At 57.8% G+C, this 15,196-nt stretch overlaps 1 protein-coding gene across 1 annotated transcript in view; it reads right to left on the reverse strand.

The window, feature by feature from the left end:
- Positions 1-203: 203 nt before the first annotated feature.
- The window catches only part of MGMT (O-6-methylguanine-DNA methyltransferase), a gene marked incomplete at its 3' end in the record, with an annotated part of 142,320 nt that continues 127,327 nt past the window's right edge, over positions 204-15,196 (reverse strand). The window contains exons 4-5 of the mRNA XM_084244524.1: positions 3,485-3,624; positions 204-377 (exon numbers count right to left, since the gene is read on the reverse strand). Of these exons, the coding sequence (XP_084100650.1) occupies positions 204-377; positions 3,485-3,624 (314 nt within the window). The remainder of the gene's footprint in view (positions 378-3,484; positions 3,625-15,196) is intronic.

The following is a 15,196-nucleotide window of genomic DNA, read 5'->3' on the forward strand; positions in this document are numbered from 1 at the left end:
TGCGGGGTACCAGGCAGCGCTGCCCCCGTCCTGGCACTGCTGCCCTGGCGTTGCCGGCCTCCCCAGCCCCTAAGCATGGCGCCCCCACCCCCCGCTGGGCCCCAACATGCACCGCAGGAGACAGAGACAGCAGAGAGGACGCCGGCCTGGACAGCCACTTTACTGCAGCACAGCCCCCCGCCCCCCCGCCCCACCACACACACTCAGTTTGGCTTGGCTGGCCGTGAGCCGCGAGGGGCACCCCGAGCCTGGGCCGGGGTCCCCGCCAGGCTGCCTTCGTGGGCCAGCAGCCACTCCTTCACGCCCAGGCCCCCCGAGTAGTGGCCCACGGCGCCGCTGCTGCAGGTCACTCGGTGGCAGGGCACGAGGATGGGGACCTGGAAGACAGAGAGCGGCGTCAGCTGGGGCCCGGGCAGGCGAGCTCCCGGCCAGCGCGAGGCCCCGATCGTGACAGGCCAGGCCCACCGCGCGGTGCCACGGCGCGGGTGGGGGGTGGCGGCAGCAGCCTGGGCGCGGGGGAGGGCCCCAAGGCCAGCACAGGCCTCTCCAGAGACACCCGCCGCACCAAGGTGTAGGAGGGGGAACCACCTCATCGGGTAAGTGACCGCAAGGAACACTCGACGGTTAAAGCCGCGTGTCCACAGCACGGGTGCGGCGCACACCCAGAGCAGGAGACCGGGGAAGCAGAAGACCGGGTGGGCACACGGTCCCGGGCAGCTGTGTGACCCCAGCCCCACGCTGTGCCGCGGCCACCTGGAAGGTCTCTGTGGCACGGCCCCAACAAGCCCAGGCCAGGCCCGTTGCCCGGGGGTCCCACGGGTTCACAGGCGGAGAGGGGAGTGCGGCAGACCCACACGCGCCCCGCTGCGCTGCAAGCTGCTCGGGGTGTGGCAGGCAGACCGGGGGCGCTGGAGAGACTGGCAGGGAGGCAGGATCGACTCCCCCATCTCACAAACTTTGGCCAGAAGTTTGGGTTGCCATGGTAACAGGTCCCATCCAGCGCTTGGATGGGTGGGCTGGGGCCGCCCGCCACCAGCAAGGGGTCCCCGCCTTCTTGGGGGGAACAGCAGCATCCTGGGGAGACTCACTGTGGGGGCTCCCGTCAGGCAGGACAGACACCCTAACTGCTGTGCTTCGGCCACACACCAGCCTGGGCGCTTAAGAGCGGGCGTGGACCCAAGTCTGCATCACAGGCGCGGGCACGCGCCGTTTCCCTTCCCGCCAGCGGGTTCCACGGCCGGCCCCAGCCCCCCCGCCGGCCTCGAGACCAGACACGCTCGCGGCAGCCCCCTTGGCAGCAGGGCCGGGCGGGGAGGCGGGCGGTGCCCAGGACAGCCCGCGCGTGTCTGGGGGGGTAGCCGTGGCACCCACCCCCGGCCCCCACCGTGCTGTCTTCCACCGTGGCCGGCAGCACGGCTTCTGTTTGTGTTAATTTCAGTGGCAGGCTTCAGACTATTAAAATAATGAAACCTGCTCAAATTTATGGGGGCCCTAAGGACATCTTCAAAGGCCGCGTCCCCTCCCCGCCCCCTCCTTCAAAGCCTGCGCTGCATAAAATGTAATTTTTATCAATAACCAAGAAGCTCATAACATCACAGCTGCACCGCCATCCGCACGCTGTGAAGCCTCATCCATCCACGCTGCGGGCCCATCCCTTACAGGGGCCCTTCCTCAGACGCTATAAAACTTCCAAACCCATAGATTTGTCTCCAACAAAAACAACACGAGGGGCCCTTGGATCGATGGCGGAATCCTCTGATTCCGGCCGGACTCTCTCCAGCTCCGCCTTTGTTCTCGGCGCAGCCACAGGGGAGGGCACTTGTTTCCACCCGCAGCCTCATCAATACCTAAATCCTGGTGAACAAGTGACACCGAGAAGCTGTAATCAATAGCTCCCTGCGCGTTTTCTTCTCCTGGTCAAATGGCTCAGCCCGCTGACAGGCCGACACCTAGAACACGATGCTAAATCTTTATCAGCCGCGCTGAGTGGCAGCGCAGCCTCGGGTCATTAGTGCTCGTGGCGATCTGTGAATAAACTAACTCCTCGGAGCGCGTTTGTTTAGAAGAAGGTGGGAGGCTCCGGCGCTCGGATCGATCCCTCTGAACTGCATTTAGCAAATTCTGTCTGAGGAGGAGGCCGAGGGGGCTTTCGGGGGAGGCTGAGAGGCCTTCAGTGGAGGAACCAGAAACAGGCTCTGCAGCCGGGCAGGAGGAGAGCCGTCCCTAGTGGGCGAGGAGGCCCCCGGGGCACGCTGGGAGGACGGGGGAGAGGCTGCCCGGCCTACAATGTCCCCCGGGGTGGGGAGGAGGCCCCAAGCCCAGGGCGTCAGGCCCCCTCGAGCTCCTGGCGCTGGTGACCCCCAACCCGCGTCTCCCTCCTCCCCATGGTGCTCCAGCCGCTGTCCAGCTGGATTGCAGCGAAGTTTCCGATCCCGCGGGGGGGGGGGTGCCCTGGCACCCGGGAGGGTGGGGCGTCCACCAGTCTTGAGGTCTATGCCCTGACCACTGTCCTTTTCTCCCCTGGGTTCCTGGGTCACCTTGTGGGCACCCTGGGTGGTTAGTCAGCTTTCTGGGGCCCCTGAGCATCCAGGTGGTGGCACGCGGAGGCCCCTGCGCCAGAACCGGTGGCATCTCTGGGTCCCACAGCTGCCAGCGCCTCCGTGAACATCTCATCCAGCTGAGGGGCCCCTGGGAGCTGCTTGTGGCCCCCTCTTCGGAGGGCAGGCGTGGGGCTCACTGCCCGGGGCTCCCGGCATGGCCCACGCTGCATCACGGGGACGTCACAGACAGCGGAGGTGACCCCGCGAGGCCCGAGTCTCTGAATGTCAGAGACTGAGCGCAGAGGGGCCACGACTTGAGGGTTAATGTGGGGGTAGGCCTGCGGTGCCCGGCAGCGCTGATGGGGGGCGACCCCAGCCCGGGCGAGGACCCCTGTCACAGGGCAGCAGGCCCACCAGCCCGAGCACGCCCCTCAGAGGAGACGCGTGTCTGGGAGCGAGGCGGTGCAGGCACAGCTCCTGCCCAAGGGGCGCGGCGCAAGGGAATCGAGCCCGCCGGGAGGGAATCGAGGGCTCTGCCCGACACCAAGGCGTGGGGTGGGCGGCACCAGCACCACGAGCCCACAGGGCCCAAGAGCAACAGCCAAAGTGACGGCGTCCCCGGCCGAGGGCGGCTCTGCCCCGGGGCTGCCGCGTGAGGGGGTCGGGACTAAGCTGGGCAGCCCCGCAGTGTCCCCGCTGCCGCCCCCGACTCTCGGGTCTCCCGCACGTGCTGCTCACCCCTCTCCAGGCTGCGCCCCCGCTGCCGCCTGCGCCTGGCGGCCCACAGAGCTGTGGGGGTGTCCTCACCACCGGAATGGGGGTCACCTCTGCCAGCCTGGAGGCAACATCACACGCCCCCACCTGCAGACAGGCTGCGCTGGGACACGCCCGCCCAGGAGACGCCCCCACCGCGGCGTGTGGCCCGCTGTCCCCGGGACACTCACAGGGTTTCTTCTCATGGCTCCGCCCACGGCGCGCGCGGCCTTGGGGTGGCCTGCCAGGGCCGCTAACTGCCGGTACGAGACCGTTTCTCCGACCTTCACAGCCGCCAGCAGCGTCCGCAGCACCTGTCTGCTGAACGACTCTGAAAGGCAGACACAGACGGTTACCTGGGCAGGCGGCTCCAGAGCCCGCTCGTGCGCAGCTGCCCGTGCCGGCCGGGGCGAGGCCGCGGAGCCGCTACACAGGATGGAAACACGCCGTGCGGGGGGGATGGGTGCACTGTCTCCCCAGCGCCGCGAGGACGGGGCGCAGCCTGGATGAGGGAGCACACGGCTCAGCTGCACCCAGGACGCGCCGGCCCGCGGGCTTCGAGCTTTTGGAGCGCTGGTTCATTTCCAACTTTGGGGACACGGGGGCGAGGGCGGGGAGCAGCCCCAGCCGGGCTGGGCCAGGACACTCATCGTGGAGTCCACTAGCCAGTGGACGGGGTGCCCAGCCCCAGGCCGACGGACAGCGGCCACCTGGCTTGGCACCGCAGTGAGCAGGCTGCAAGCGGGACCGCCTCGCCCCGGCTTGGCGGCTGATGCGTTGCCAGGCACCGGCGCGTGCCCGTGCTGGCAGCCAGGGGAGGGTGAGGACGGGCCGGCCTCCAGGGCCCTCTCCCGCTGGGCACCGGGCGGAAGGGCAGCGCTGTGCCCGAACTGACACCTCTTGTCTCGCCAGCAGGGTGCCTGGCTCGGAGCGCTGGACGCAAGCTGCGTGCCCCACGGTGGGACAGAGGCCTCAGGCCAGAGCCCCGGGTGGCGACAGCTCGGGGTTCCGGGGCAGAAGATGCGGCGCCGAGTGTCCGGAACGGCGCTGATTACCCGGCGCCGAGCTGCAGGCATGCGGTTTGGTCTGGCAGGAAACGCGCCCTCACATGCGTGTTAAATAGTAAAAATCACTTCCTAATGGAAAGGATGATAATCACTTGGCTGGGAAAAAATCTGTTTAGTCTTTATTATAACATTAAGCAAATTAAACATCAGCATAATCCAGGTGATACTAGAAAAGGGTCATCAAAGAAATTAACTTTGTTGTTCATTAATTTACATGGATTAGCAGAGGGCAAAAGATAGCAAGTGTGCTCCAGTTTTTATGATATAATTTCAGACTGTACACCATTTGTGGCAGGAGGGTGACTTCGGGGTTAATCAGACTGATTTGTCCTTTTAATTGCTTTCTATTCAAAGAAAATTCATTAGATAATGTTCTCTTCAAAATTCATGAATCAATTTAACTGAAGAAACCACATTAACAGCTCGGGTTCATCAGCGCGCGGCCGCGCCGGCTCCTCGGGCAAACACGCTGTTTACGCGCCCAGGGCGGGAGAACGGGACACGCGGGGAGGGAGGCGCGGCGCGGACACCCGGGGAGGACTCGTCCCGGAAGGGAGGCCAAGGGCGGGGGCGCCGGGGCCCCGGGAGGGGAGGCTGCTGGCCCAGTTCTCCCGAAGAGCCAGCACCTGCTGGGCCGGGCTTGCCTGTGGCACAGGAGTCCACGGAGCCGCGGCCCGTCCCTGCTGGGGCGCGTCCCCAGCTGCGTCCCCGCCCCGGTGTGCTGGGACTGGCGAGGGAGGCGGGTCTCCCCTTCCAAATGCCCGGACGGCCCGGTTCCCCACAGGCCCAGGGCTTTAATGAGTCGGAGCGACTCCCCGAGACGAGACAGGCCTTCCCCCCGACCCGCGCAAAGCCGGAGGCCGCAGTGGCTGCTTTGGCGGCGGTGCGGACACTCCTGCCGCCCGACTCCGTGTAAGGGGCAGCGGCCGCTCACCACGCCATCTGCACCGACGCGGAAAGTGTCTTTTCCTGCGGCCCAGGAGCCCCGTGGTGCCTGGACCGTGGTTTCTGGTGGCCCAAGGAGGGGGCGTCACAGCGCCAGTCTCTCCTCTCTCGTGATGGCCTCTACAGAGGCAGCCGCAGCCGCAGGGCATCCTGGCTGTCCCTCCTCTCCACCCTCTGTCCTGCCCACGCTGGGTGGGCACTGCAGGCTCCTGGACACTGGGTCCTGCCGAGGGCCAGCCTAGTCTCAGCTTGCTGGGCTCTGACCATGGCCCCCAAGCTGGCTGTTCCTCTCCCTGCTGCCACACGGGGCGGGGGGCGGGGGGGGAGGGTGAGAGCCACTGCCCCGATCCACCTGGGGGGTCTCCTCAGTGGGGGAGGAGCACCCCTGTTGTGTTTTTTCCTCTTAACTCTTGTACATCAGTCCCCAGAGATCTCCAGCGGGCTGGCAGCAGGGGCCCAGTGGAGCCCGCAGCTCAAGAAGCTGTGTCCCCATGAGGTGGCTGACCCTCGCCCTGTCTTCCTGACACCCAGCCCCGGTGTGGGTGGGGGCACAGGGAGTGCGCAGAGATGGAGGCACAAGAGCCCAGACCCTGCCCAAGGCCCGAGGGCGGCCCAAGAGCGGGAAGGTGCCGGTGGGGATGGGGACAGCACAGAGGAACGCAGGCTGTGAGGAATGGGGGCTTGGGAAAGCCCCCAAGTGGTGGATAAACTGCCCAGTTCAGCCCTGAGCTGTGCGTTTGTGGATCTGACCCTCAACCCAGGAAGCCAAGGGCCGACATGAGGCCCAGGTCACTGCGGTTCCCCGCGGGCCCGAGGCTCACGGGGCAGGCAGGCCGGGGAGGCCACAGCGGTGGGCACCAGCCCGCCCGAGACAAGCACAAGGCCTGGTGGCAAGCGATAGCCTGAGTCCAACGGGTGGCCCGCCTTGCACACGACAGCCAGGCGCCGGGGCTCCCGCGAGTCCCAGAGTCAACATAACATTCCACGCGATGAGGCTATGGTTCGGAATTACGCGGCATATGGAGTCAGGAAAATCTCAGCTCACCTGGGAAAAGACCATCAGCAAATGCCAAGGCTGAAATTACGCGAAGTTGGAATCGTCCCGCACCCCCCCCACCCCCCGCCCCGCTTTATCGAGGTTAAACCGACAAATGAAATTCTAAGATGTTGAAAGGGCACAGCGTGAGGATCTGGTGCAAACCATCTGGCGAGGTTACAGGACCCATGATAAAGATGCTTCTAGAAGTAACAGAAAATACCCTTGAAACAAACGAAAAGACAAAGTTTCAAAGAAGTAGAAGCTACAGAGAGCCAAGTCGGAAATTAAGTGCTGAAAGATATAATAAAAAGCCTACCCTCTGGCTTTGAAAGCAGAATGGAGCTGCCAGGGGAGAGCCAGTGAAATCGAAGACGCAGGGAAGAAAATATTAAGAGTGACCGAAGAAACCCCAGAAGGGCCACAGGGCCGGGGAGTCAGGGCAACAGGGCTAACATTTCTGCCCCTGGAGTCCCAGGAGGGGAGGAGAGGGTGGCGGAGAAAAAAATATTGAAGAAGTAACAGGTAAAAATTTTCCAAACTTGGCCAAAGCTCTACAACTCCAGACTTAAGAGGAGGAGCAACCTGCGAACAGGCCCCGCCCACAGACATCCAAGCCCAGACTCGTGAGCAGGAGCAGGGAGGGGGGCGAGGAGCCGCCGCTGGAGGCAGTGATCGACCATTACAGGGGACAATGACTTAGTGCCCGGAGCAGCCACACTGGACCACGGGGGACAGAGGAAGGGGCAGAGCGATTTTAAAGTGCGGAAAGAAAAGAATTACCAACTCAGAATTCTATATCCAGCTTTAAAGAACAGCAACTTCCTCAGGAGTGAATTCAAAATACACCCTGATAAAACCAAGATGATTTGTTGGCAGCAGATCCGAGCTAAGAGATCTGCTAAAGGGGTTCTTCAGCAAGAAGGGAAGTCACAGCAGAGGGAGATTAGTGCTTGGGAAGAAAGCAGAACAAAAAAATGCGGTTACATCTGGCTAAGAAATCAGACCGCTTTTCTGCCGAGTTCTTTAAAATATGCTGATGGCTGAAATCAGAAGCGCAGCCTGTCAAGTCGGGCGCATGCAATGTGACAGAGACACAGGAAGCCGGAGGGGCGACATGTGACTAGGCTGCCGTGGCCCACCTTAAGGCAGTGAAATGCTGATTCTATCTGGACCGTGGAATTTAAGGGCAACCACTAGAAAAACTATAAAAAGATAATATAGTCAAAAGCATAAAAGACAAGTTAAACTCAAGTGTTAAAAAAACTTAAAATAGCCCCAGAGAAAGAAATGGAAAAGAGAAATAAAAGAGAGGGAAAAGGGAAAAGAAGTAGCAAATTATCTAACAAAAATAATAAGATAATGAAATAAAACACGCTCTTGTTTAGCTCCAAGTTGAACCTTATTACTACAATAGCTATAAATGGTCGAATTATAGCAATGAAGAGATAGAGACCAAGAGAATGGATTAAAAAATAACTGAAATATGTGACGTCTATAAGAAAACCACTTCAAATAATGGATATAGGTGGGTTAGAAGTCAAAGAGCAGAAAAAGATGTATCATGTAAACACCAATGTAACAAAGACAACTTAGGAGCAAAGCAAATTTCTAGGGGTGAAAATGATGTAAAGGTAGCAGGGACAGCTCATCCAGACGGCATACCAACCCAGACATTCACGCACCCAATTTGTAACATTCCAAACACATGAAGAAAAATCTGGAAAAGTATCGGAAGGAGAATGAAACTAGTCCATCATTACACCTGGGGACTTCAACTTGTCTCTTTCAATAATCGACAGAAAATTCTCAACAGTTGACAGAGAATCAGAGAGGACAGAGAATTGAATATTACTATCAAAACAGCTGTTTTCAACTGACATTAATAGAACCATTTACCTAACAACAGCAGAATAGATATTATTTTCAAATGCACACTCAACACTGACCAAGATATACCAAATTCTATTATAAAACAATTTGAAATAATTAAAATCATACAGGTTATAGTCTCTGATAATGGAATTAGACATTAATAACAAAATAATAATAAGAAAATCTATGAACATTTGGGCAGTAAATAAGTCACTCTGACAGTAAGTAAGTCCATAGAGACCAGTGGTCTCTAAGGATTTCCTTAAGACTTTAAGGAAAATGAACAAGACACACGGAACTGAACGAAGCGGGAAATACAGCATATCACAAAGCATACGACATAATAAAGTAATGCTTAGTGGAAAATTTATACTATTAAATGCATATATTAGAAAAGAAGGATCTCAAATTCATAATCTAAGCTTCCAACTTAAGAGACCAGAAACAGAGGAAAGTGAACTCAAAATACGCAGTAGGAAACAAATAACAAAGGGAAAGGCAGAAAACAATGGAATTGAAAACAGAAAAGTGATATGGTAAAATATATGGCACCAAAAATGACTTCCCTGAAAAGTTCAGCAGAAGAGACACATTTCTAAGAAGACTGGAGGAAACCAGACACCAGCCTGGGCGCGGAGGGCCAGCACTGCGCTCAGGCCCTGCGTGGCCTCACAGCACAGGAGACCACAGACCAACCCATCCAAAGCAACACGCTCTCAAAGCTCATCCAAGAGGAAACGGAGAGCTGAAATAGTCCTGGAACTATTAAAGAACTTGAGTTCCCAGTTTAAAATCTCCGAAAAAACCTTCAGGAACATTTCACCAGTAAATCCTATCAAACATTTAAGAAGAAACACACTAGAATTCAGCATAATATTTTCCGGAAAACGTTTCCCAAGGCATTCAATGAGATGAATTACTCCAATAGCGAATCTAGAAAAAGACAGAAACCAGACAAGTACAGATCAATATCTCTCATGCACAGAGATGTAAAAATTCTCAACACAATATTGACAAATCAAATCTAGCAATATATAAAAATATTAAGACACCAAAACCAAGTGGAGATTGTTCCAGGAATGCAGGACTGATTCAATATTAAAAAAATCAATCTATGAAAGCTACAGTAATCAGGACAGAGTGTACTGATGAAAGAATAGACAGATGGATCAATGAAAGAGAGCAGGACAGTCACACACAACTACAGTCTTTGACAATGGAGCAAGAGTAATTCAGCGGAGAAGACAGTCTTCCCAGCAAATGGTGCTCACACTATTGGAGAACCACAAACAAAAAAAATGAACATAGACACAGATCATACACCGTTTACAAAACGAGCTCAAAATAGATCACAGACCTAAGCTGAAAAGGCAAAACTATAAAATGTCTAGAAGACGACATGGGAGAAAATCAGGGTGACCCTGGGTGCAGAACATCTTGACCGCTAAGGGGGCTTCCTTAACCAGCTCTGGAGATGGCCCCTGAAGGCGTGGCCTGTGGGGGACCCACTAAGTCAGTCACTATTGAGACACTAAGAAGTCACAGGGTGAGGGAAATTATTTGCAAACCATACCTGGTCAAGGACTTGTACCTCAAATGCAGCAAGGGCTTTGAAGACTCAACAATAAGGCAATAAATGACCCAATTAAGACAGGGGCAAAGGAGACATCGGGTGACAAGCGGGCACGTGGAAAGATGTTTAACATTTATCGCCAGGGAGTTACCAATGGAAACAGCTACACACGCTCACACACCTATCTGAGTGGCTAGAAGGAAAACACCAGCAGGACAGGGCAGGACAGGTGCTGCCCGGACGCAGAGCGGCGCTACCCGGTCACCGCGGGGCATCTCCTTCCAGAGGGCAGAGGTGGCGTGCACCGGCAGCTGCACACACAGGTGTCCATTCAAGAGGGTGAGGACCTGGGCCCACGACAGCCCTGCACAGGGCTCAGAGCAGCTTCCTCCGCTGGTGGCCCGAAAACCGGAGCAGCCAAATGTCCTTCCGCAGCTGGTCAAGCCCCCAAGACACAGGTGCCCGGGGTGCACATCGCTAGGTGAAGAGAACCAGCCTGGAGGGCTTATGTGCTGCAGAATGTGCCGGCACCACACACTGGCTTGGAAAAGGGAAAATACACCGGGCAGAAGCAGCCTTGTCTGCCACGGATGTGATTACCAAGCCCTCGGGGGGCAGGCCCAGGGCCGGGGTGCGGGGAACTAGGGGCCCTCGCTGGAGGGCGGTGGGCGTCGGCGTGTGCTGGTGAGGTCGTTCTCTCGGGGTCGCAGGGCACAGGCAGAAACCCCAACGCTGCTGTTGGAACGGCTGGACAGGGCGGCCGAGTCGTGGGCGCAGCCCGGGGTGGCGGCTCAGCAGCTGTGCGGGCGTGGGGGGCGGCTTACACCAAGGGGCGCGGGGGGCCCCGACACTTACTTGGAAAGGTGAAAAACTTGGATTGTCAAAAAAATCTGAGAAAGGCAAAATTGTGGGGGCAATCACAACGACAGCTGGGACCTACTGTGCGGGCAGCGCTGGTAGGGGCGGGGTCTTCGTGCGGGCGACACGGAGCCTGGGGTGGAAGGCCCCAAAGAGGCAGCTTGGCCATGTCCGAAGAACGGGGGGACAGGGGTGCAAGGACCCCCCACAGCGGGTGCGGGTGCGGGGCCAGTGACGCCCTGAGACTGAGCGACATCCCAGACTTCACGCCGATGAACTCGGCATCTGTGCCTCGAAGGGGACAACGTTAGGCTAAACACTCAGGAGCCAGGTCTTCGCGACCAGGAGTGAGCAACCATGTCTGAGATTGCCAGCAAAGGCACCCGCTGAAAGGGGAAAACAGACAGACGCGAGCTGAGAAGAAAGAACGACCAGCCTGGGAGGCCGCTCAGCGCCGCGGGGGCCGGGGGCGTCTCGGGAAAAAGCAACGGAGCCCGGAGGGCGCGGGCGGGGGTGACGGCGCCGGGGCCGGGGGCCGGTGGTCTTGGCCGAGCCCTGCCCTGGTGGGACACGCTCTGCAGGCCACGGGCCCCAGGCCGGACGCAGACTGGGGTCCTCTCGCTCGCTGCGGGAACGGAGCCCCCGTCTGGGGTCCCTGGAGGCTGGCGCCCCCACCGGAGCGGAGCTCATGGCCCAAACCCGCGTGTGGGGCTGCGTGGGTGCCAGGGCAGGGGCCGGAGGGGCTCAGCGGGGCTCCCCCCATCCTGCCAGAAGGCCCTGCAGCTCTGCGGCCCTGGGGCCCATCCATCCGGACCGGCCGGCCGGGGCGAGCTGCCTGCCGTGCCCAGCGTGGCGCGCACAGGTGAGGGTCGCCCGCGCGGCGGCACCCGGCGTGTTTGTATTCACTCTCCCAATAACCAGGGGCCCGAAACTTATTTAACAAAAGAATTATGCCTAAGACTTTAAGCTCAAACTTAAGGGAGCCTGCAGAGAAATGATTAAACCGCGAGTGTCCTGGTACGAATGTGAATAATTACACATGAACGCCCCTCACCGCCAGGTAATTGTCATTCAGCTGGAAGCCGCGCGCGCCTCCCGGACAGGTGCGGGCGGCTGCTCAACAACAGCAGGAAACGCCGCGCCTGTCGGGGGAGAGGCGCTCCCGGGGCACCCCGGGGGCCGCAGAGGCGGCAGCCGGCGCGGCCTGGGGTCTGGTGGGCTCCACCTGCCATGGGCCCCTGTGGGCTCCGCCGGGTCGTCCCTAGCACTGGCCTCTCTGCCGGCCCCCCGCCCAGGCCGCCTCCTCAGGCCGTGCCCTCTGTCAGGGCGGCAGGGGAGGTGACGGGCGTGACGACGCGGCATCACCTTTGTGTGCAGGATGCCCGGCCTTCCACCCGAGCAGGGCAGACCCAGGCCGGCGCCGCTCGGGGGCACTGCTCGTGCAGCTCAGCCCTGTCTGCGGCTGTGTCATGGCGCCCGGAGCGCCAGGGCATGTGCACACCCCCTCCCAGCCAGGTCAGGAACACCCGTGGAAACTTCTAGAAGCCTCTGGCTCGCCCTCCCGAGAGCCCAGAAGGAGAAGCCGCGCCCGTCGCACCGGCACCCACACCTCGCTGCTGCATGAGATCTTCCCACGGGCGGCTCGTCCAGGCCCCAAGGGGCCTCGCTTCTGGGGACATCACCCTCTCAAGGGGGGCCCGGAGGACCCCGCCCTGTGGCTGGAAACAGCCTGTGGTCTGGCCACTAGTTCCCATGGACGGTTTTGCTGCCATCAACACCAGCCAACTACTAAGACCAACCCAACAGAAGGAGCTAAGCCCTTAATTTCTTAATGAATTATTCCTCACCGCAGGACGGGGATTACGCCACAGAGAAGGCATATCATTACTGACAGAGCTGTCAGAAGGACAGGCAAAAGGAAAACTGGCAAGCTTTAATTTCTCTGCAGAGGAACGAGGGGCTCTTTGGGGATTAATCTCAGTATCAACACTGAGCCTTTGCCGCGGGGCAGCTGAAGAATTCAAAAGAAGTTGTGACTGAACGCCGAGCGGGGCCGCTCCGGCAGCGGCTGACTTTGGCTTCTCACCTATTCAAATGAGGACGAGCTGTGCAGGTGTGGGGCAGGGGCGCCCGCAGGACAGGTGAGGGTGAAGGGGCGGGGCAGGGCCTGGTCGGGCAGCACCTGCACCACACGGCGCGCCGGGCACACAGGACCCGGGGCAGGAGGGCTGTGGAGGCCCCAGACGGCCCACCCTGGACGCACATCAGACGTACTCCCAGGCCAGGCCCTGCCCCTGGCGGCGCACGAGGTCAGAGGTTCTCTCTCTTGGCTTTGGCAGGTGAGACCCCAAGCCAGGTAACCTCCTACTGGCCGCAGACCCCCCTGCCCACGGCCCTGGCTGCCTGGCCATCCAGGCTGGAGGCCTGTACGGGCTGGGCCGAGGCTGTGGTGGGTGACAGGCAACAAGGGGCGCCACGGAAGAAGCCCTGCACCCCAGGACCCCTGAGCTGGCTCCACCCTTCCACAGGGACGTGGCCTCTGGCAGACGCCTCCCCCGAGAGGTCCCTCCACGCGCTCTCGCTCTGGCCCTCACCTCCCGCCTGCCCACCATCGCGAGCCCTGCTCTCAGGGTCACCGGGATTCCGACGCGCCACCCTGGCCCACCCAGCACTTCAAACCTGAAGGTCCAAAAGGGGACCCTCTGTCCCTCACACCCCACTGCCTCAGACCCTGGCACCGGCATCTGGGGGGATCCAACCTTCCCCAGGAACACGGGGCTTCTGCGTATTTAGGTCTGTGACCATGTTTCTCCTGCTTGTCGTTCTCACACAGATCGCAGATACCTGTTCTGTTTAGACCTAAATATTTCATTTTGAGTGGCGAAGAACGTCTGGCTTTCTGCACGTGATCCCATGCTCGGGGGGCGGGTGGGGAGAGGCTGTGCGCACAAGGGAGTCTGCAGAGAGCTGGCCGCGACCGCCGTCCTGCAGTCAGGGGTCAAAGCAAGTGCGCCGGGGCGGCGGTCACCTGGGAGAGGATGTGCAGGCTGACGACAGAGGCCACACCAAGCTTGTTCCCAACTGGAAACAAGGGCTCTGCTTGGTGCCGCCCACTGCCTAAGGACTGGTCTTCGTCCCTTGACAGCTGCCCCCAGAGGCTGCCATCTTGCCTCAGTAATGTGTTTTTAATTCACTTGTTCATGCATTTATGACCAGTGCACACCTACTCCTCTGCGGAGGGGGTTGGGGCGAGTGTTAAATCTTCTACCCAGTCATTTACTGGGAAAGCCCAATGAAGGATGGTCTTTGCTGTAGTCGCGGCTCCTCACGTGTCATGTGTACGGTCTTCGTCAGACACACTTGTCACAGAACTTGTCTCTTACTGGGGGGCTTGCTATTCATTTTCCTAATGTCTTTTATTTTGGTATAGTTTATCGGTATTTTCTTCTATAACCACATTATAACATGTATACCCCCGTCATGAGAATAATCTCCATATTACTTCTAAAAACTTTAGTTTCTGCTTTATGCTGGGTACATGATACAGCTCAAATTAATTTTTTGTATGGCATAAGCTGGGGACAATCTCTTTTTCCAAATGGTCTTTAGTTCAAGCACTATTTGTTGACAAGGTTTTGCTTTCCTCTTTGATCCACACAGGGTCTTCTCCAAAGACAAATGGCTGCAAAAGCAGGCCTCTACTCCGTCCGTGCTCTGAGTTCTGGCTGTTATGTCAGAGCCACGGTATCTTGGCTACTAGAGATGTACAGTAAGACTTAAAATCAGATGATGTAAATCGTACAACTTCATTCTTTCTCAAGGCTTTTTGCATTTCCACATAACTAGAATTGGCTAGGAATTTAAGTCTGTTGCACTGAATAAAGTGTAGAGTTCATGGGCAAGTGACCTCTTGGCAATATTGTCTTTTTAATGACCAAGGTGTTTACTCTTATTAGTGCCTCTTTAATTTCTTAGTCTTGTTTTATATTATTGAGTGGAGACACGTTATCTAGTTTCATTGAAGTTAATCCCAAACACTATTTTTTGACACAACCGTAAGTGCAATTGTTTTTAAATTTTAGTTTCATTATACAAAATATATTTTAATATATTATAATTCTATCCTTAGCCTTGTTAAATTCACTTGTTAGTTTTGAAAGTTATTTCCAAAATTCTATGAGTGTATGGGAACAATCTCGTGACCTGAAAATAAAGGCAGCTGTACTTATTCCTTTCTGACACATATAATTTATTCATTTAAATTTATTTTCCGGGGCCTTCCCTGGTGGTGCAGCGGTTGAGCGCTGGGCTGCAAAGCTGCCTGCAGTCTCTGCAGCGCCGGTTCGATCCCCAGCCTCCGGCGAGGGTTCCACATGGCACGCAGACCTCTCCTGCCGCCCACTGCTCCCCTCAGCAGTGTGCTTCGGTCCTTCTGCCTGCTCTGCTCCCCGCTCTGGCTCTGGTGAATTCTCTCACCCTCCCGCGCTTCTGACTGTACCCAGTGCTTGTATAGATAAATAAATCTTTAAAAAAAATTATTTTCCTTTAT

The sequence above is a fragment of the Talpa europaea genome (genome assembly GCF_964194135.1).
Source record: "Talpa europaea genome assembly, chromosome: 10".
In the NCBI taxonomy this organism is placed as follows: domain Eukaryota; kingdom Metazoa; phylum Chordata; class Mammalia; order Eulipotyphla; family Talpidae; genus Talpa; species Talpa europaea.